General features: G+C 50.7%; 1 protein-coding gene across 2 annotated transcripts; it reads right to left on the bottom strand.

The window, feature by feature from the left end:
• Positions 1-115: 115 nt before the first annotated feature.
• ATAD5 (ATPase family AAA domain containing 5) lies at positions 116-16,283 on the bottom strand. Of its 2 annotated transcripts, none has more exons than XM_044273073.1 (23): positions 16,155-16,283; positions 12,597-13,996; positions 12,223-12,313; positions 12,001-12,132; positions 11,821-11,917; positions 11,413-11,473; positions 10,724-10,902; positions 9,233-9,390; positions 7,914-8,067; positions 7,549-7,839; positions 7,359-7,455; positions 7,199-7,278; positions 6,980-7,119; positions 6,496-6,646; positions 6,216-6,386; positions 3,758-3,876; positions 3,445-3,538; positions 3,255-3,319; positions 2,893-3,073; positions 2,174-2,298; positions 773-1,551; positions 539-697; positions 116-465 (listed from the first exon to the last, which is right to left on the bottom strand). In XM_044273073.1, the coding sequence occupies exons 1-23, from the start codon at positions 16,203-16,205 to the stop codon at positions 387-389; spliced, it is 4,854 nt and encodes a 1,617-aa protein (XP_044129008.1). In that variant the 5' UTR covers positions 16,206-16,283; the 3' UTR covers positions 116-386. The 2 variants fall into 2 exon arrangements, with proteins under 2 accessions (XP_044129008.1, XP_044129009.1); XM_044273074.1 differs by having other exon boundaries at positions 7,549-7,836.
• Positions 16,284-22,707: the final 6,424 nt, after the last annotated feature.

The following is a 22,707-nucleotide window of genomic DNA, read 5'->3' as shown; positions in this document are numbered from 1 at the left end:
GGGGGTTCAGTCACATAGTAATTGTTAACCCCACACTGTCCTGGGTGTGACAAGTGCCAGCCATACCCTGGCGTGTGGGGGCAGCATCAGGTGCCTGATATATCCCACGTGGCGGCACAGAGGTAGATGGGACTTTAGTTAAAGCCTCTTTTAATATTCCAGAATATAAAAAAAAATATCAAATTTGTAAATACATAAATTCTGGGAACAATAAAAACCAAACAATCTAAAAAGGTCACTCAGGAGCAGAGCCGCCCGGGACGGGGTGAACATAATAATCAAAATAACAAGATTCAGGGAGATAAATTATAAAGTTGTCCAAGTCCTTTGTACAAAACAGAAAGGTCTGAAGGAAGTGCATGATTCCACCGCCACATAGTGCACGGTCAGGGAAAGTCCACCGCCAGACTGCTTAGTGTTGCTTTGGGTAACTCGAGATGGATTCCCTCCAGATAGTGAAGAAACCTGAGGAGACAAGATGTCACATGAAGAGCAATGCTAACCCTGTGAGTGGTGCCCATGCTGATGGTTTCCTCACCTCCTTTTGGTCTTGCCTTCCTCTTTCGCCTTCTGTAAGCGGCAGATACTGCGGAGGGCCGGGAGATACTCTGTCACATTTATGTCTCTGTTCCCCAGACTGATGAAGGCTCGATGGGACAGCACATCCTTCACCACCGACAAGCGCCTCTCTGCGACGCTACAACAGTGAATACAGACACTTGATGAGCCACGAGCACAGAAGCAGAGCTCACACTCCGCACAGGACACTTACCCAGTCGTGGCAGCCGGCTGGCCAACGTACAGCTGCTCCCGGGCCTGGGGGACGTGCAGGGTGAGCTCCTCCGTCGGATCTCTACCAGACTGTTTGCACAATTCCAGATGAGAGTCCAGGGCTTTAGAAAGCTTGGCTGAGCACTTCTGGAAGGCGAGCGCCTCCATGAGGGCCCGGATCTCGGCACAGCTCTGCGCGCTCCACCAGTCCCTGCTGTCTGTCCGCAGCCCGTCACACAGGCCGTGCTTCAATCTGCTCTCTGTCCAGTTAGGACCACAGATGTGAGCGGGATCAGCAGTGTCAGAAGTGGAGCAGTCCAGAGATGACATGTGGTCTGCAAATTCTGCCATGGAGTCCAGACACTGCGAGACCAGGAGGGAAGCCTGCAGCTCTGCTGAGGAGAGCGTCCTCTTCACAACCCTGACTGCACTGACCGGTGGGGCCTTCTCTTCAGGCTGCTTCGTGCCCACAGCGAGGATCTCATCCAGAGAGTTGGAGTCGCTCTCAAACAAATCACTGTCATTCAGCAGCACCAGTTTCCTCCTGCGTTTCATGGCTGCAGGCGGCTTCACACTTCTGTCCTCTGGGAGGCAGTCATCGTCAGGCAGCGGGGCCCGCTCCTGGTACTCACAGACAGGAGGGGCCACTGGTGACCCCAAGTCCACAGGTAATGGCAGAAGGAACGCCAAATTACTGGATGTAAAATAAACCTTCCTGGTGTGAAACTCTGCCAACAGCAGCAGGATCTTTTCCCACTCCGCCGCCTCCTGGATCTTCTCCTGAAGCACAAGATTGGAGATCAGGGTCAGATCGACACTCCACCCCCCGTGTGCTTCCGTGATCATCATCAGCCTTAGATCCTACCACACCGAGGTACCAGCCAGTACCGAAGCCAACTTCAGAGTCGTAGGATAGCAGCCCGATGTTATTCACTGCGCAACTCAAAGGGAACCTGTCACCAGGATTTTATCTATAGAGCTGAGGACATAGGTTGCTAGATGGCCGCTAGCACATCCACAATACCCAGTCCCCATAGCTCTGTGTGCTTTTATTGTGCAAAAAAAACAAACTGATTTGATACATATGCAAATTAACCTGAGATGAGTCAAGGACACAGGACTCATCTCAGGGTAATTTGCATATGTTTTAAATAGTTTTTTTTTCTACACAATAAAAGCACACAGAGCTATGGGGACTGGGTATTGCAGATGTGCTAGCAGCCCATGTCCTCAGCTCTATACACAAAATCCTGGTGACAGGTTCCCTTTAAGGAATTGAGTCTCTCTGAAGCATTTTATACGGAGACAAGTGTCCGTGCAGCGCCATCTGCTCCCCCGGTTATATGCAGGGGATGAGGATGGTCTGAGGTGTGAACGGAGCCCTAGTGTGGGAAGCACTCACCTTCAGAAAGGAGATGACGCTGTCAGTCGGGGCGATGATGTTATTTACACCCAGCAGGTTCTCGGCACACCCCACACTGCACCCCGGCACATCACTGGCCTCACTCAGCTCCAGCTTCTGGTTATCTGCAACACACGGATTACTGAGCGCAGGAACGTTTCCAGGCACCCACAGCTACCATTCTCAGTTATCATTATCTTTTGCAGAGCTACAAGGCTACTCCTACTACAATGATGGGTTTATGCTACTCAGTGTGTCAGTGTTCACTTTACTGAGTTCTATTCAAAGATCAGAGAAGCTCAGGATAAGGGTCCATTCACACATCCATTGTTTCTTTCCTGACCTGTTCCGTTTTTTGCAGAACAGATCTGGACCAGTTCTGTACCCATTCATTTTCAATGGGTCCTGAAAAAAAAAAAAAAAAAAAATTGAAAAGGAATGGGTACAGAACTGGTCCAGATCTGTTCCACAAAAAACAGAACAGATCAGGAAAGAAACAATGGACGTGTGAATAGACCCTTACAGATGATTTCCCAAGAACCTGCTGCAGCCGAGCAGAATGAGGAAATGTTTTCCCAGTGTGACATGGAGGTAACAATCTGGTAAGTCAAACATATCGGGGAGATGAAACTAGCAGCAAGCTGGAGGACTCGCCCGCAGAAATAAGAGCAGGGCCTGTATGTAGGGGCGATGCCTGAAGGTTTCCACCGAGAACTCACCAGGAGGCAGCAGCGGCTTCTCCCTCAATCCTCCACCTCCACTGCGAGCCCAGAACTGCAGCTGCAGGACACTCTGCCTGATGTCACATCTACTGGCAGCCACAAACGTCCTCAGATCCTTGGGGTCCGTCCTGAGGTTCTCGGCCAAACAAAGAACCTGAAGGAAACTGGCAACATTTACCTGAAACACAGAAGGGAAGGGTCAGTGTCCCTCATGGCAGTCAGTCCTGCTGCAGACCTCACCGGGGGCTGCTACTTACCACAGAAGAAGGAGATCTTGGGGGCTGCTACTTACCACAGAAGGAGACCCCGGGGTCTGCTACTTACCACAGAAAAAGGAGATCTTGGGGGCTGCTACTTACCACAGAAGGAGTATGGAAGGAGATCTCCTCAAATGCTCCATCAAACATCATCCCAAATAGAGGATCTGAGACACAAGATAAATACAGTCACTAAACAGCCTGACAACCTAAGATCCAAACCTATCTGACTACCCTCCACATGGACCCCAGCACTTGGACACAGCAGGTGTATGTACAGCCCTGTACTCACCACTGCTCGTAAGAACCACAGGCCGCTTGGTTGTGCTCATAAACGTCTTGATGGCGCTTAAAAATCCAACATCATCATCAAATATGATGTCAACCTGCAAAACACAGGAGGCAGGGGCTCATACATGTGCACCCCACAATCCACACAGGAGGCAGGGGCTCATACATGTGCACCCCACAATCCACACAGGAGGCAGGGGCTCATACATGTGCACCCCACAATCCACACAGGAGGCAGGGGCTCATACATGTGCACCCCACAATCCACACAGGAGGCAGGGGCTCATCATACATGTGTACCCAATAATATTTACCTCCTCAAAAAGAATGAGGGACGTGGCAGATTTCCGTTGAGATTCCTCTGATCCGGACTCTTTATCTGTTACAAAAGGATGCGGTCTGGAAGCTTTTCCATCTTGGCCGGGCTGTGGAGCTAAAGAGGAGAATCTTAACATCCACACAGGAAGCACCGCTTATCTCTACCGACACCGCACACATCTAAAGCTTCAGAAGAAATACAGAACTACCTGTGCAGGGGACATTAGTGGTGATGGGGCATCTGTCAGCCCTCATACTAAACTACACTACAGTCATCCTGTCCCCTGAAATGGCTGATAACAGGGGGTAATAGACTGTATTCTCCTGTCCGACAGTCATCCTCTCCCCTGAAATGGCTGATAACAGGGGGCAATAGACTGTATTCTCCTGTCCGACAGTCATCCTCTCCCCTGAAATGGCTGATAACAGGGAGCAATAGACTGTATTCTCCTGTCCTACAGTCATCCTCTCCCCTGAAATGGCTGATAACAGGGAGCAATAGACTGTATTCTCCTGTCCTACAGTCATCATCTCCTCTGAAATGGCTGATAACAGGGGGCAATAGACTGTATTCTCCTGTCCTACAGTCATCCTCTGCCCTGACATGGCTGATAACAGGAGACAATAGACTGTATTCTCCTGTCCTACAGTCATCCTCTCCCCTGAAATGGCTGATAACGGGGCAATAGACTGTATTCTCCTGTCCTACAGTCATCCTCTCCCCTGAAATGGCTGATAACAGGGGGCAATAGACTGTATTCTCCTGTCCTACAGTCATCCTCTCCCCTGAAATGGCTGATAACAGGGAGCAATAGACTGTATTCTCCTGTCCTACAGTCATCCTCTCCCCTGAAATGGCTGATAACAGGGGGCAATAGACTGTATTCTCCTGTCCTACAGTCATCCTCTCCCCTGAAATGGCTGATAACAGGGAGCAATAGACTGTATTCTCCTGTCCTACAGTCATCCTCTCCCCTGAAATGGCTGATAACAGGGGGCAATAGACTATATTCTCCTGTCCTACAGTCATCCTCTCCCCTGAAATGACTGATAACAGGGAGCAATAGACTGTATTCTCCTGTCCTACAGTCATCCTCTCCCCTGAAATGGCTGATAACAGGAGGCAATAGACTGTATTCTCCTGTCCTACAGTCATCCTCTCCCCTGAAATGGCTGATAACAGGGAGCAATAGACTGTATTCTCCTGTCCTACAGTCATCCTCTCCCCTGAAATGGCTGATAACAGGGGGCAATAGACTGTATTCTCCTGTCCTACAGTCATCCTCTCCCCTGAAATGGCTGATAACAGGGAGCAATAGACTGTATTCTCCTGTCCTACAGTCATCCTCTCCACTGAAATGGCTGATAACAGGGGGCAATATACTGTATTCTCCTGTCCTACAGTCATCCTCTCCCCTGAAATGGCTGATAACAGGGAGCAATAGACTGTATTCTCCTGTCCTACAGTCATCCTCTCCCCTGAAATGGCTGATAACAGGGAGCAATAGACTGTATTCTCCTGTCCTACAGTCATCCTCTCCCCTGAAATGGCTGATAACAGGGGGCAATAGATTGTATTCTCCTGTCCTACAGTCATCCTCTCCCCTGAAATGGCTGATAACAGGGGGCAATAGATTGTATTCTCCTGTCCTACAGTCATCCTCTCCCCTGAAATGGCTGATAACAGGGGGCAATAGATTGTATTCTCCTGTCCTACAGTCATCCTCTCTCCTGAAATGGCTGATAACAGGGGGCAATAGACTGTATTCTCCTGTCCTACAGTCATCCTCTCCCCTGAAATGGCTGATAACAGGGGGCAATAGACTGTATTCTCCTGTCCTACAGTCATCCTCTCCCCTGAAATGGCTGATAACAGGAGGCAATAGACTGTATTCTCCTGTCCTACAGTCATCCTCTCCCCTGAAATGGCTGATAACAGGGAGCAATAGATTGTATTCTCCTGTCCTACAGTCATCCTCTCTCCTGAAATGGCTGATAACAGGGGGCAATAGATTGTATTCTCCTGTCCTACAGTCATCCTCTCCCCTGAAATGGCTGATAACAGGAGGCAATAGACTGTATTCTCCTGTCCTACAGTCATCCTCTCCCCTGAAATGGCTGATAACAGGGAGCAATAGACTGTATTCTCCTGTCCTACAGTCATCCTCTCCCCTGAAATGGCTGATAATAGGGAGCAATAGACTGTATTCTCCTGTCCTACAGTCATCCTCTCCCCTGAAATGGCTGATAACAGGGGGCAATAGACTGTATTCTCCTGTCCTACAGTCATCCTCTCCCCTGAAATGGCTGATAACAGGAGGCAATAGACTGTATTCTCCTGTCCTACAGTCATCCTCTCCTCTGAAATGGCTGATAACAGGGGGCAATAGGCAATATCATACACCAGTGGATACCACTGCTGGTGACGGGGGAGGGGGGGGGGGGGGGACTTACCTCTGACAAGCTCAGAGGTTGTTTTCTTGCCTTCTTGTTTCTGCTTGAGTGCTGCTTTAAAGAAGTTTGCCAAGGATTTGGGTGCCAGTTCTTTCTTCAAGCCGGGTCCTCGGGGCGAGACAGGCGGCTTACGTGGAGAGGAGACTACTCTCTTCGGGGAGTTCAGTTTTCCTATGAAGACACATCTTTCAGAAAAAGAAAGGTAGCACAGAAGGAGAAATGACCGGTCCCGCAGCTTAGTGCGGAGCCAGTGGTTGTCAGACGCCCTACATACACTTACTGGGAGACCTTGTGCTGCTGGAGCTGTTGAAGAAGCAGGGCTTGTGTGCGTTCACCCCCTGCTGCTCCACTTGGTGGGACTGTGTGGCTTCTTTAAGCTGTGCCAGTATCTGACGCCCACTGCGCTGACAGGAAGCGTTCACCTCAAACACCTGCAGGACACGTTGGGTATTAGGCTAGGGCTACAAGACGACATGTGTCACGCGACACATAGGGCACAACTACACTGCAACATGTGTCGCGCAATTTTTTTTATAATGATAGTCTATGGTGTCGCACTGCGACACGACAGGCACAAAGAAATCCATTCGAATAGATTATTAGCGACTGTCGTGTTGCATTATGTCGCAGTGCAACACCATAGACTATCATTATAAAACTTGTCACGCGACATTGGTGCAACAAAATGTCGTTGTGTAGCCCTAGCCTTACAGCCGGCCACGAGAGGAGACGAGGCAGTGGAGAGACGAGTGCAGAACACACACCTTAAATCCCAGCTCCTGAGCACAGGCGTAGACAGCGGCCGTTTTACCTACTCCTGGGGGCCCGGTGATGAGCAGAGTGTTACACAGGGAGTCCTCGTCACTGTCCTCACTGTCATGGAAGTCCCCGGTGTTCCAGGTATCTGTACCGCATGAATAAATAATGAAGATCACTGCCAGGCACAGGTGCGACCAGGGACCACCCGGTGCACCACGCATTACCATCCTTGTCCTTTCCCGTCTTCTGCATCCGATTCTTCTTCTCCTCCTTCTCTGCTCTCATCTTCCACTCCCTCAGCCAGCTGGAATATAGACCATAACCATGAGACCTCGAAGTGCGTGAGGAGAAGCCTGGCGCCGGCAATGGGATACATGACATCACCTGTGTAGCCGGCCGACTGCTGCAGAGTTTCCTATTAATTCACTGGAATTCTGAGGCTGATATTTTTCTGTCCACAATACGTCCTCCCCGACCGCATCTGAGATGGACAATATTAGGAATTATCTGCACTCAGCCGCTGTGGTATCCCTCAATATCACCACTGGGGCCGTTAAGATAGAACTAGACCTACCTTCAGCTACCGGCGTTGGGTCCTCCTCCTTTATAATCACCACGTCGGGCTCTGTGGGCGGACCACTACTCTTCCTCCGAGCAGATCTTGGTAGCTGCCCCTTAGAGGCTGGAGCCCTGTCAGTCTGTGCCTCGTCCTCATCACCTGTACTCATAGAAGCTTTCCTCCTCTTAGACTTTTTGCCAAGAGAATCATTTCGCTTCCGCTTTGCCCCGCTGCCAGTCTCCTGTACGGCAGAGGATATGTCGCCATCTGTCAGTTTCAGAGACTTTTCGATTTGCTTTGCTGCTGCTGAAAATATAAAACAAACTTTAATAACTTCCATCGAGCTGGTTCATGAGCGACCATCGCCAGAAGCCACTCACCTGGCTTGTGTGCTTCCTGGAGGGAAAGGTAATCATTCTGCCTTGTGAGGAATTGCTTCAAGAATCGTCTGACTGGGAATTGTGGATTGTACCATCGAATCTCTTCAAGCAGACAGTCACGGATGACCTCGGGGAACAGGCGTCTCCTGGTGACCTGCAAGGCATAACCCCCAGAAACCTCTGATAGCTGCAGGTCCGGCCCCTCTCACTGGTCCTCCACTTTGGGTCACCCCCCTATTCTAGGACAGGCAGAGGTTCTCCATCTAAAGGACTTACTACCTAGTTTTAGGTAGGCCTGGGTTTCTTCCAGGAATACCGCCACTCCTGTCCATGGAGTCTGAAGTGAATGAGGTTGAGCTGCAATGCCACCCACAACCTGTGGACAGATGTGGCACCGTTTCTGAAAGAAAAAATAATTCTCGACAACCCCTTTAACCTTGAGCTCATTTCGGGCTGTGGGGAAAGCACTTAAGTGTTCTGCCCGAGCCGAGAGGGGGAGGGGTCTGCTTTAGCCGCTCATATCTCCCGATTGGTAGCAGCTAGAGACATGGGACCGGTATTATTTGAAAGCTGACAATCCGGGCAAAAGACAACATTAGCAGGAGATATCACTGTTAGAAAGCAGGTGCATTCACTGCATCCTGAGGTCTAACAGCGATATCTTCCCATGTCATGACAAAAATGCGGTGGTTCTGGTATTGTTTGAAAGCTTGGAATGCCAGCTTTCAAACAATACAATGCCCATGTATCTAGCTGCTACCGATCCAGAGATAGGAGCAGCTACACCAGCTGCCCTTCAATCTGGAGGAGGAGGGGAAGCTGACAGTCTGCAGGAGGAAAGAAAAATCATAAAAAGTGTATAGAAATGTGGCATCGATGTACTGACGACATAAAAAAGTTATGTTATTTACACAGTGAACGCCACAAATGTCATTGCTCCCCCCCCAAAAAAAAAAAAAAAATATAAATATATATATATATATATATATATATATATATATATATATATATAGTTATTGACTACACTCTATATTCCCTAAAATGGTCCCTAAAAACCTACAACTAATCACGTAAAATAAATAAGAAAAAGTTATGACTGCTGGAACCCCTTTAGGGTTAAACCTTGCAGTTGTGCGCCAACAAGATTTACTGCAGACACACATTAAAATGGCTGTGGAGTTTCACAGGCTCTCGGGGCCCTATAGCACAAGACCCGTGATCCCATCACCATAGCTCCACAGCGTTCCTGTATATTTTGTGTAATGACAGCAGGCACTCCTGTGACATCACTCATTCGCCATGCTTTGGGGCATACTAACCAGTGCAGGGAGCGTCTGGACGGCAGACTTTGAGTTTACACAGGTGACATCACCGAGAGAGAGTGGAAGCCGCAGAATATCCAGCACACTGCCGCACGACGGCGAGAACGTAGTCAGCAGACGGCAGCAAGGCATGGCCAAGCTCCACATGGGACAACCTGCAGAATCAGCGAGAGAGAAGCCATGAAAATATGGCGATTCTGAGACTTTCATTTTTCTTCCTGTTAGGCCATTCGCCGTATGGGATAAATATTTTCATATTTGAGTGAATCTGGTTTGGATCGCATTCAAACCCGATTCTTTTATAAACTACGTTAATATAGGCTCAGAGTTCCTGCAAATACGAGAATTACTTGGCCTCGCAATCGTATCAAAATACGAAGCCGAACTCGGCACAAACAGGACCCATATAACAAAATACCTTGTACCTTGTACCCCCATATATTTCATCATGGGTGCATAAGACCAGGGAGACGTCTACTACTCTTAACCCTTGGGGGGGGGGGGGGGGGGGGGGGGGGGGGGGGGACACGCAATTCCTCCACTATTTTACGGGTTTTGTTCCCACAGCGCGTTTTTTTTGGGCAAAACTGACCCATGACCTTCACTCTCTGGGTCAGTACGATTACAGCGATACCCCTTATGTGTAGGGTTTTTGTCTAAATAGTGTAAAAATTAATTTAAAAGGGGTTCTGCAGTTTTTTTTTAACTGATGATCTATTAATGGCCTGGGCAAATTTCCATTCAAGTGAACAGAGCTTAGCCCCGCCCAGGCCATTGATACTATTCGTGACGTCACTGGGCCTGCGGTAAACAGCGAGAAGGCCGCGGCGCTGCTGCCAGCACCTCTGCCTTCTCAAACAGCTGATTGGCGGGGTTCCCGGGTGTCAGACCCCCGTCGATCAGATGGATAGATCATTAGTTTGGGCGTTTTTGGTCGCGATGATACCCATGATGTTTTTATTTATTGTTATTTAGTTTTTTTTGTTTTTTTTTATTATACGGAAAGGAGGGGGGGGGGGTGATTTAAACTTACATTTATTTTTTACATTTTTTGTGATGATTTTGAAGCTTATATATGATCTAATTTGGGGATTTAAAAAATGGCATTTAGAACTAGAAGTTGCTCATTTCTTATCCTGGCCTGCCATCTGGTGGCCAAAATAAGAATTGCAGCAGTAAACACTATAAGCCTCTTCAGCAAGGCTTACAGTGTTCAGCACAACTACCAATACCCGAATCCTGGGTTTTTGAGCATTTCGATGCCGTGATCTTGCTTTATCACAGCATCTAAAGCCTTTAATTACAGCGATAGGCATTATTGCCGGTCACGGTAATTTGCCGCAGGTCTCTGCTGTATAAAAACAGCAAAGACCTGCCGGCCATGGCGCCCGCTGTACGTGTTTACACATCGGTCCAGCACCGTACATATATGGCGCTAGTAGCGAACGGGTTAAGCTGCATTTCTAACCACGTAATGGTGTCACTTACCGTCCTTCTGCTGCACATGGAGGACCCTCTGGAAAGCGGACCCAGACACAGAATAAGCCTCCATCATGGCAGAGGTTCTTGCGATCTGTCTCTTCAGAGAATCTGGTAAGCCGCTCATAAGGAATTCTCTCTTGGCTTTAAACTGCTCATCATCTTGAGAGTTTTCGGAGGCCTCAGAACTGAAACATAAACGTGGTTACAGCGACATTATCTCCACACACAGCATGCACTATAAAGGGGCTGTGCAGTGCTCAGATGTTAATGACCTACTGTCAGGAGAAGTCGTCAATATCAAATCTGCGGGGGTCCGACAACCTGCCGATCAGCTGTTTGTAAAGGCCGAGTGTCGCATCCTCTTCATGTTTAACCTGCTTGGTGTCGGGGTTGTAGCGGTGGCACTGTGTAATCCACGTAATCGGAAGGTGTAATTACACTGTGTCGCCGCTGCCATCGAGACGGTTAACAGTGAAGAGGATGCGGCGCTCAGCGTCTCCAGACCCCCCGAATCTGAGATTGAGCACAGGTTGTCAACATCAAAGCACAGCACAATCCATTTAAAGACTGTAACCCAGAATTCAGAAACACAATGCAGGATGGGGAGGGGGTCCTCATATCCCACCCGCCATCAGCAGAAGTGAAGGACACTGTGGTAGAGCTTCGAGCAGAGACTACTGCCCACCCTCACGTACCCATCCTCAATAGTGATGACTCCACCTTTAACCTCTTTCTTCTTCACTTCTTTCTTATGAGCTTCAAAAAAATAAAAATAAAAAAAAGTCAAGAAAAATTCACCATAATTTCCATAACTTCCACTGGTGACCCCCATCAGCAGCCTGTACCCTACAACTCTCAGGCTGCTGTCATCAGAAAGGCTCTGCCGCAGCGAAACCCCAGGAGCTGCTGCAGAACCTCCAAGTGCCACAGACGCCTCACTGCTCCAAGGAGTCTTGTGATATGAAGACCTATGCTATTCCAGTGCCTCGCAGGAGTCGCAACACTAGGCCAACCCCAGGCATTACAATTACTTCTACTAAACCCTTTATTAAGAGGTTCTGCAGCAGCTGGAGTTTGCTTAGGAACATGCCACTGCTCATTACCGGAAGGAAGACTCTTAGTTTTCGCTTTCTTTCCCAAAACATCGTTTAGACTTCTGAGATTTGCCGTCTTTTGCATGATTTTCTTGGCTATGGGTTCCTGCAAGGAAGAAAGTGACCATGACACTTCTGCGTAATCCTACATCACATGTAGCCAATGTCACGCCTGACGGTGCGGGATACCTGTGTGCCACGGCTCTTCTGCCGTGTGGACCTCCTCTGAGGGGTCTCTGCTTTCCCCAGGTTCTGCTGGATGGCTTTTGCTTTCTCGAGAAGCTGCTTGGCTCTGCTGATTTTCTTGGAGCTTTCAGAAACCTGTTTATAGAAACAAGAGGCAGCCATCAGCGCCTCCGAGCGGCAACCGTCAGCGCCTTCGAGCGCGGGCACCACTTGTATGACACGAACCTTATTAAATCCCAGCGGGAACGCTTCTTCGTCAGAGCCTGATCCGGGTCGCCTCCTGTTATTTCTCCTCGTCACTCGTGTAAATCTCATTCTAAAAAGCAGAAACAGTGGAATGAAGGCGGCAGCTGATCTGGGGGCTGCCTGCACTGTTATACATAGGGGGCCCGTGAGGAAGGGGGCTTATAATGTACAGGATCCGCTGCACCACCCCTCAGCAGACAAGAGGCTGACACCTAAGCAGTTGTCAGACTGAGGATATTAAACATGTACGTCACCAGGCTGCGCTTGCCCTGCACACGTACGTCCTCAGCGTTCCCAGGAGGGGGCGGCACTGAACCAGTCACCCCCGAACTCGGGCACAAGCTGCACAGTACCTGATGGGGGACTCTGTGTCAGACGGCATGGTCAGGACCTCAGATTTGTAGACATCATCACTTCTTTGGCAGGGAGCTCTCACTTTTGGGGTGGACATCAGTATGGGACTCTCTGCTGATGGCCTCTCTGGGGACTTTCTGGCCGGAGTCGACTTCTGACTCCTTAAACTCCTCCTTAAGACAGGACTGCAGTGAAGCGGGAGTGCCGGCCTAGACGATTCTGGGCTTGGAGGAGGCTTCTTCTTCTTCCTCCTCCTCTTTAATTTCGAGGGCTTGTCTGTCTCCTCAGCCTTGTTCTCAGTGACCACTTTGTCGGGCACCTGCTCCTCCTCTTCCAGTTCTTGCTGGTTCTCCGTTGCTTCCTTGAGATCTTTCTTTCTGGCGGGATTCTTCTTAGCGTTGGGTTTCGATGGTTCGCCTGCTTGTCGGAAGGCGTTCATGAACTGCTGCCTTTCGGCCGGGGTGGACTTCTGTTTGGTGGGTTCTCTGTGCTCCACATCGATCACGGCTAATTCCAGATCTTCCTCTTGTATGACCACGTTGGACCTCCTCTTGGGGAGTAGATGGCCGACCTGCTGACACTCGGGGGGTGGCGTGCTCGCCTTCTTACTGCCGACTTTCTGCTTCTTAAAGATGGAAGCAATGTTTGTAGATTTTTGACCCGGCAGAGGTGGCGAGAGGTGAACCTGCGCCTGGACGGTCACCATCTTAGGAGAGGGCAGCTGCGCCATCTTGGGGTCACCGCCTGAGGAGTCCACCGAACTGCATTCAGACTGATCTTTCTCTTCTTGGCTTTTCATGAAATCCTCAAACGATATGGTTAAAGTGGCAGGGTTGTCGGAGGTGTTGTCGGCGTGGACCTCGAGGCTGGAGTCCACTTCTGATGAAACATTAGATCTTATGGGCAGTGGTTGTTGATTTGGCGGCTCCCCAATAACCTGCCCCTTCCCCATGTTCCTCCTCTTCAGGCTTTGCCCCCTCCGAGGTTTAGACATGCCTCCCCCATCGGAGGTTTCTGACTGAAACATGACATCATCACCAGCCAGGTCTGCGGTCCGACCACAGATATCCGCTAGCAAAGCGGCAGTGTCACTACCCATAATGCCAATGTTTCTACCGCCAGCAGGGGGCGCCACATCACTCAGCCTCTTGACCAGTTTGGTGCGCTTCCCTATCCTGCTGGCCGGTTTAGAAGAGCCGGTCGGCGGGGTTGAGGGCGTGTCCTTGGTGATGATGGCGGTCTTGTCACTGGGAGTCGGGGAGCTTCTGATGAAGTAGTCGGCTATGCTGCTGCTCTTCGGAGAGGTCAGCCCCTTCTCACCGCTCCTGGACACAGGCGAGAAGTAGTTAGTGATGGGTTTACTCAGGGGATCTTCATCCTTCCGTTGTTTCTTACAAGGCTGTAATAAGAGAGCAACCATTATAACAGAGGGGGCTATGACAGGAGGTATAACAGAGGGGGCTATGACAGGAGGTATAACAGAGGGGGCTATGACAGGAGGTATAACAGAGGGGGCTATGACAGGAGGTATAACAGAGGGGGCTATGACAGGAGGTATAACAGAGGGGGCTATGACAGGAGGTATAACAGAGGGGGCTATGACAGGAGGTATAACAGAGGGGGCTATGACAGGAGGTATAACAGAGGGGGCTATGACAGGAGGTATAACAGAGGGGGCTATGACAGGAGGTATAACAGAGGGGGCTATGACAGGAGGTATAACAGAGGGGGCTATGACAGGAGGTATAACAGAGGGGGCTATGACAGGAGGTATAACAGAGGGGGCTATGACAGGAGGTATAACAGAGGGGGCTATGACAGGAGGTATAACAGAGGGGGCTATGACAGGAGGTATAACAGAGGGGGCTATGACAGGAGGTATAACAGAGGGGGCTATGACAGGAGGTATAACAGAGGGGGCTATGACAGGAGGTATAACAGAGGGGGGCTATGACAGGAGGTATAACAGAGGGGGCTATGACAGGAGGTATAACAGAGGGGGGCTATGACAGGAGGTATAAACAGAGGGGGCTATGACAGGAGGTATAACAGAGGGGGCTATGACAGGAGGTATAACAGAGGGGGCTATGACAGGAGGTATAACCAGAGGGGGCTATGACAGGAGGTATAACAGAGGGGGCTATGACAGGAGGTATAACAGAGGGGGCTATGACAGGAGGTATAACAGAGGGGGCTATGACAGGAGGTATAACAGAGGGGGCTATGACAGGAGGTATAACAGAGGGGGCTATGACATAGTATAACAGAGGGGCTATGACAGGAGGTATAACAGAGGGGGCTATGACAGGAGGTATAACAGAGGGGGCTATGACAGGAGGTATAACAGGAGGGGCTATGACAGGAGGTATAACAGAGGGGGCTATGACAGGAGGTATAACAGAGGGGGCTATGACAGGAGGTATAACAGAGGGGGCTATGACAGGAGGTATAACAGAGGGGGCTATGACAGGAGGTATAACAGAGGGGGCTATGACAGGAGGTATAACAGAGGGGGCTATGACAGGAGGTATAACAGAGGGGGCTATGACAGGAGGTATAACAGAGGGGGCTATGACAGGAGGTATAACAGAGGGGGCTATGACAGGAGGTATAACAGAGGGGGCTATGACAGGAGGTATAACAGAGGGGCTATGACAGGAGGTATAACAGAGGGGCTATGACAGGAGGTATAACAGAGGGGGCTATGACGGGGGGACGGGACAGGAGGTATAACAGAGGGGGCTATGACCGGGGGGGGGGGGGGGGGGGACGACAGGAGGTATAACAGAGGGGGCTATGACCGGGGGGGGGGGGGGGGACGACGACAGGAGGTATAACAGAGGGGCTATGACCGGGGGGGGACGACGACAGGAGGTATAACAGAGGGGGCTATGACCGGGGGGGGGGGGGGGGTATAACAGAGGGGCTATGACCGGGGGGGGGGGGGGGGGGTTATAACAGAGGAGCTATGACCGGGGGGGACAGGAGGTATAACAGAGGGGCTATGACCGGGGGGGGGGGGGGGGGGGGGGACAGGAGGTATAACAGAGGGGGCTATGACCGGGGGGGGGGGGGGGGGGGGACAGGAGGTATAACAGAGGGGGCTATGACCGGGGGGGGGGGGGGGGTATAACAGAGGAGCTATGACCGGGGGGACAGGAGGTATAACAGAGGGGCTATGACCGGGGGGGGGGGGGGACAGGAGGTATAACAGAGGGGCTATGACCGGGGGGGGGGGGGACAGGAGGTATAACAGAGGGGCTATGACCGGGGGGGGGGGGGGGGGGGGCAGGAGGTATAACAGAGGGGCTATGACCCGGGGGGGGGGGGGGGGACAGGAGGTATAACAGAGGGGCTATGACCGGGGGAGGGACGGGGACAGGAGGTATAACAGAGGGGGCTATGACCGGGGGGGGGGGGGGGAACGGGAGGTATAACAGAGGGGCTATGACCGGGGGGACAGGAGGTATAACAGAGGGGCTATGACGGGGGAGGACAGGAGGTATAATAGAGGGGTTATGACGGAGGACAGTAGCTGTCATAAGCGGCGCGCTCACCTGCACGGTGTAGTCCTCCAGCGGGGCGGACACGGCGAGCACCCCGACCATAGCGGTGAGGGGGGGGGGGTATCAGCTCCGGTCACCTCATCTCAGTTTCTCCGGTACCAAACTTCCCGCGCGAAGGCCAAAGTCACGTGACCAGAGCGCAGCCTCAGCCCCCCCTGCAGCCTCCACTTCCCATTGGCTGCGGCCACCTGCTACTTGCTCCTGATTGGTGGATCTGCGAACGCAATTGTTTCCTATTGGTCGACGTCCAATCAGCGCCTCACGTCACCCGCTGAAGAGGTAAAGAAACGAACTGAGAGGAGACCTGGCGCCAAAACAAATCCAGCCACTCGCAGGCGGCGGGTCACCACCACTCGCCCGGTGTCTGTCGGGTCTCGCCCGGTGTGGCCTTGCCGGGCAGAATGTGCATTAAACAGTTTCCCGATTGTTGTCCCCCTTCCCCTTGTAGGGTTATAGTCTGTCCCTGGAGCTCAGCTCTGCTGCATTTGTACCGTGTATTTGGAGTCTATGGAGGCTAGGGGGCAGTGCTCTGAGTACCTGAACACCAGGCGCTTCTGCTAGATGGGACACCTACCTGCGCCAGTTGTGTGGGGTCCCGCCTGCGCCACTCGTGTGGGGACCCGCTTGCGCCACTCCTGTGGGGGTCCCGCCTGCGCCACTCGTGTGGGGTCCCGGCTGCGCCATGCCACTCGTGTGGGGTCCCGCCTGCGCCACCTGTGTGGGGTCCCGCCTGCGCCACTCGTGAGGGGGTCCCCCCTGTGCCACTTGTGTGGGGGTCCCGCCTGCGCCACTCGTGTGGGGGTCCCGCCTGCGCCACTTGTGTGGGGGTCCCGCCTGCGCCACTTGTGTGGGGTCCTGTCTGCGCCATGCCACTCGTGTTGGGGTCCTGTCTGTGCCATGCCACTCGTGTGGGGGTCCCCCCCTGCTCCACTCGTGTAGGGGTCCCCCCCTGCTCCACTCGTGTGGGGGTCCCGCCTGCGCCACTCGTGTGGGGGTCCCGCCTGCGCCACTTGTGTGGGGTCCCGCCTGCGCCACTCGTGAGGGGGTCCCCCCTGTGCCACTTGTGTGGGGGTCCCGCCTGCGCCACTTGTGTGGGGGTCCCGCCTGCGCCACTCGTGTGGGGGTCCCGCCTGCGCCACTCGTGTGGGGGTCCCGCCTGCGCCACTCGTGTGGGGTCCCGCCTGCGCCACTTGTGTGGGGGTCCCGCCTGCGCCACTTGTGTGGGGTCCCCCCTGCGCCACTTGTGTGGGGTCCCCCCCTGCGCCACTTGTGTGGGGGTCCCGCCTGCGCCACTTGTGTGGGGTCCTGTCTGCGCCATGCCACTTGTGTGGGGGTCCCCCCCTGCTCCACTCATGTGGGGGTCCCGCCTGCGCCACTTGTGTGGGGGTCCCGTCTGCTCCACTTGTTTGGGGGTCCCAGCAGGGATAGCCTCATCACGGCGATCCCTCTGCGGAGGTTAGAGCACCGTGCACACAGTGAAGATCCACCAAGGAGAGGAACAAACTTTCACATTCACGGATCCGCCCGACCCAGGTTTGGCCTAATTTGCTTCCTCGGGGGCGATGGTTACACACACACGGGGGCCGGCTATTTGTGTGGGAAAGGGTTACACAGAAAACCCTCCCCCCAGTTTTTCCACTAAAACATATACTCAACATTGTAAAATATAAAGGGTTTCATTTTTCCGAACCACTTCGTCCGCACTACCATCTAAACATACACATTATAAGACCTCATGCACACGACCGTTCCGTTTTTTGCGGTCCACAAACTGCGGATCCGCAAAAAACGGAAGCCGCCCATGTGCCTTCCGCAATTTGCAGAACGGGCAACCCATTTTAGAAATGCCTATTCTTGTCCGCAAAACGGACAAGAATAGGACATGCTATATTTTTTTTTGCGGGGCCACGGAACGGAGCAAAGGATGCGGACAGCACACGGAGTGCGCATCCGAGCCACAAAAACTGCAGCTCGGAGGCGGACCCGAACATGAGGCCTAAGATGGAGCAATATCCCGGAGCGCTAGGTCTTCATTCATAAAATGGTCACATGTCCACTCCTCACCAATAATCTAGTCCTCCGCCCTAGCTCCGCCTCTACTACCTTCAATTTCTCTTCATTCTCGGTTTGGTCACATGGTGTCTTTCAGCCAATTAAATCATTGTCTCTAAAAATCCACGATCCAGTCAGGACTCCTGTAGTACAGGAACACTAATCCCTATTCATCTGCTCCGATATCCGGCCCATGTGGCTGTAGGTACCCACTCAGCGCCAGTCCACCTTAACCATTTCAATACCTGTAAACATCAGTCGCACTATGATCATGTCTCTAATGTGCTCTTGTCTCTAATGTGCTCTTGTACCCTGGGTTTAGTTCACATAGTCCTACCCGCACAGGCATCCTACCAGGTGCACGACCCCATCTGTTCGCAGGTCATTTCTCCTCTAACCCCTTCTTAGACTTGTGTGTTTTTCTTTTTTTCTCTGTGGTGCGGTTCCTACATGGAATTCAAAAACGGCACCATGTGAACTGGTTTATTTCTTTCTTTCCCATTTTCATGGGGATGTGACTGTACCAGAAGGTCTGGTATACTGGTAAGGTCTGGTATACTGGTCTGGTATACTGGTAAGGTCTGGTATACTGGTAAGGTCTGGTATACTGGTAAGGTTTGGTATACTGGTAAGGTTTGGTATACTGGTAAGGTCTGGTATACTGGTAAGGTTTGGTATACTGGTCTGGTATAATTTAGCGAAAAATTTATATATGGATGTCATTTTTTTTGCAAAATTTTACAACTGAAAGTGAAAAATGTCATTTTTTTTGCAAAAAAATAGTTAAATTTCGATTAATAAAAAAAAGTTAACATGTCAGCAGCAATGAAATACCACCAAATGAAAGCTCCATTAGTGAGAAGAAAAGGAGGTAAAATTCATTTGGGTGGTAAGTTGCATGACCGAGCGATAAACGATGAAAGTAGTGTAGTGCCGAAGTGTAAAAAGTGGCCTGGTCATTAAGGGGGTTTCACCTAGCGGGGCTGAGGGGGTTAACCGGCAGTAACTTTATCACTGCATCTTCTTTTACCTTACAATGAAGCTCCAGTAACAGGCAGAGCGGGCGGCGGCGTAACGTCACTTACTCACATGACGTGCATGCTCCGCCCACTTTATGAATGAAGCAGGCGGAGCAGGTGCGTCACGTGAGTAAGTGACGTTACGCCGCCGCCCGCTCTGCCTGTTACTGGAGCTTCATTGTAAGGTAATAAAGATGCGGTGTTCTAAAGTTGAAGGACCCGCAGGCATAATAGCGCCTGACCGCCGCTCCCGCCTGCATAGCAACGAATCGTCGAATTATTTGATAACGGGGTTCGTTGACAACGAATGCCGTTATCGAATATTATCGATAACATTGATTAATCGTTGCAGCCCTAATGTCCTATTGTCCGCAATTGCAGACAAGATTGAGCATTTTCTATTTTAGTGCCGGCGATGTGCGGTCCGCAAATTGCGGAATGCACATTGCCGGTGTCCGTGTTTTGCAGTCCCGCAAAACACTTACGGACGTGTGAATGGACCCTCATAGTAACATTAACCACCTTAGGACCGCCGTACGCAGGATTGCGTCCTGCCGGCGGTCCTGCTCTTCTGGGTGGACGCATATACGCGTCCTCCCGCGAGAGCCGAGATTTCCTGTGAACGCGCGCGCGCTCACAGGAACGGAAGGTAAGCGAGTGGATCTCCAGCCTGCCAGCGGCGATCGCTCGCTGGTAGGCTGGAGATCCGAATTTTTTAACCCCTAACAGGTATATTAGACGCTGTTTTCATAACAGCGTCTAATATACCTCCTACCTGGTCCTCTGGTGGTCCCTTTTGTTAGGATCGACCACCAGAGGACTCAGGTAGGTCAGTACAGTCGCACCAAACACCACACTACACTACACCCCCCCCCCCCGTCACTTATTAACCCCTTATAAACCCCTGATCACCCCATATAAACTCCCTGATCACCCCCCTGTCATTGATCACCGCCCTGTCATTGATCACCCCCCTGTCAGGCTCCGTTCAGACGTCCGTATGATTTTTACGGATCCACGGATACATGGATCGGATCCGCAAAAAGCATACGGACGTCTGAATGGAGCCTTACAGGGGGGTGATCAATGACAGGCGGGTGATCACCCATATACACTCCCTGATCACCCCCTGTCATTGATCAACCCCCTGTCATTGATCACTCCCCTGTAAGGCTCCATTCAGACGTCCGCATGATTTTTACGGATCCATGGATACATGGATCGGATCCGCAAAACACATGCGGACGTCTGAATGGAGCCTTACAGGGGGTGATCAATGACAGGCGGGTGATCACCCATATACACTCCCTGATCACCCCCCTGTCATTGATAACCCCCCTGTAAGGCTCCATTCAGACGTCCGCATGCGTTTTGTGGATCCGATCCATGTATCCATGGATCCGTAAAAAATCATGCGGATGTCTGAATGGAGCCTTACAGGGGGGGTGATCAGTGACAGGGGGGTGATCACCCTGATTACCCTGATCACCCCCTGTCATTGATAACCCCCCTGTAAGGCTCCATTCAGACGTCCGCATGCGTTCTGTGGATCCGATCCATGTATCCATGGATCCGTAAAAAATCATGCGGATGTCTGAATGGAGCCTTACAGGGGGGGTGATCAATGACAGGGGGGTGATCAGGGAGTCTATATGGGTGATCACCCCCCTGTCATTGATCACACAAGTTAGCGGAAATTTTTTGTTTGTTTTTGTTTTTGTTTTTGTTTTTTCTTACCAAGTCTCATATTCCACTAACTTGTGACAAAAAATAAAATCTCCCATGGACTCACCGCACCCCTCATGGAATCCAAATGCGTAAACATTTTTAGACATTTATATTCCAGACTTCTTCTCACGCTTTAGGGCCCCTAAAAAGCCAGGGCAGTATAAATACCCCACATGTGACCCCATTTCGGAAAGAAGACACCCCAAGGTATTCCGTGAGGGGCATATTGAGTCCATGAAAGATTGAAATTTTTGTCCTAAGTTAGCGGAAAGTGAGACTTTGTGAGAAAAAAACAAAAAAAAATCAATATCCGCTAACTTATGCAAAAAAAAAAATAATTCTAGGAACTCGCCATGCCCCTCATTGAATACCTTGGGGTGTCTTCTTTCCAAAGTGGGGTCACATGTGGGGTATTTATACTGCCCTGGCTTTTTAGGGGCCCTAAAGTGTGAGAAGAAGTCTGGGATCCAAATGTCTAAAAATGCCCTCCTAAAAGGAATTTGGGCCCCTTTGCGCATCTAGGCTGCAAAAAAGTGTCACACATGTGGTATCGCCGTACTCAGGAGAAGTTGGGGAATGTGTTTTGGGGGGTCATTTTACATATACCCATGCTGGGTGAGAGAAATATCTTGGTCAAATGCCAACTTTGTATTAAAAAAAATGGGAAAAGTTGTCTTTTGCCAAGATATTTTTCTCACCCAGCATGGGTATATGTAAAATGACACCCCAAAACACATTGCCCAACTTCTCCTGAGTGCGGCGATACCAGATGTGTCACACTTTTTTGATGCCAAGGTGGGCAAAGGGGCACATATTCCAAAGTGCACCTTTCGGATTTCACCGGTCATTTTTTACAGATTTTGATTGCAAGGTACTTCTCACACATTTGGGCCCCTAAATTGCCAGGGCAGTATAACTACGCCACAAGTGACCCCATTTTGGAAAGAAGACACCCCAAGGTATTCCGTGAGGGGCATGGCGAGTTCCTAGAATTTTTTATTTTTTGTTGCAAGTTAGTGGAATATGAGACTTTGTAAGGAAAAAAGAGAAAAAAAAAAATCATCATTTTCCGCTAACTTGTGACAAAAAATAAAAAATTCTAGGAACTCACCATGCCCCTCACGGAATACCTTGGGGTGTCTTCTTTCCAAAATGGGGTCACTTGTGGGGTAGTTATACTGCCCTGGCAATTTAGGGGCCCAAATGTGTGAGAAGAACCTTGCAATCAAAATGTGTAAAAAATGGCCTGCAAAATCTGAAAGGTGCACTTTGGAATATGTGCCCCTTTGCCCACCTTGGCTGCAAAAAAGTGTCACACATCTGGTATCGCCGTACTCAGGAGAAGTTGGGGAATGTGTTTTGGGGTGTCATTTTACATATACCCATGCTGGGTGAGAGAAATATCTTGGCAAAAGACAACTTTTCCCATTTTTTTTATACAAAGTTGGCATTTGACCAAGATATTTATCTCACCCAGCATGGGTATATGTAAAATGACACCCCAAAACACATTCCCCAACTTCTCCTGAGTACGGCGATACCAGATGTGTCACACTTTTTTGCTGCCAAGGTGGGCAAAGGGGCACATATTCCAAAGTGCACCTTTCGGATTTTGCAGGCCATTTTTTACAGATTTTGATTGCAAGGTACTTCTCACACATTTGGGCCCCTAAATTGCCAGGGCAGTATAACTACCCCACAAGTGACCCCATTTTGGAAAGAAGACACCCCAAGGTATTCCGTGA

This window comes from Bufo gargarizans, unplaced genomic scaffold (genome assembly GCF_014858855.1).
Source record: "Bufo gargarizans isolate SCDJY-AF-19 unplaced genomic scaffold, ASM1485885v1 fragScaff_scaffold_368_pilon, whole genome shotgun sequence".
Taxonomy (NCBI): domain Eukaryota; kingdom Metazoa; phylum Chordata; class Amphibia; order Anura; family Bufonidae; genus Bufo; species Bufo gargarizans.
Note: the sequence above shows the minus strand (reverse complement) of the source record. Positions and strands in the feature narration are given on the sequence as shown.

Excerpts from the sequence above, each read along its gene's own strand:
- ATAD5 (XM_044273073.1), bottom strand. The coding sequence starts at position 16,205 with ATGGTCGGGGTGCTCGCCGTGTCCGCCCCGCTGGAGGACTACACCGTG. Across the intron at positions 12,133-12,222 it reads TCCCGCTGGGATTTAATAAG|GTTTCTGAAAGCTCCAAGAA; the intron begins GTTCGTGTCATA and ends TTCTATAAACAG. Across the intron at positions 1,552-2,173 it reads GCGTCATCTCCTTTCTGAAG|GAGAAGATCCAGGAGGCGGC; the intron begins GTGAGTGCTTCC and ends CTTGTGCTTCAG.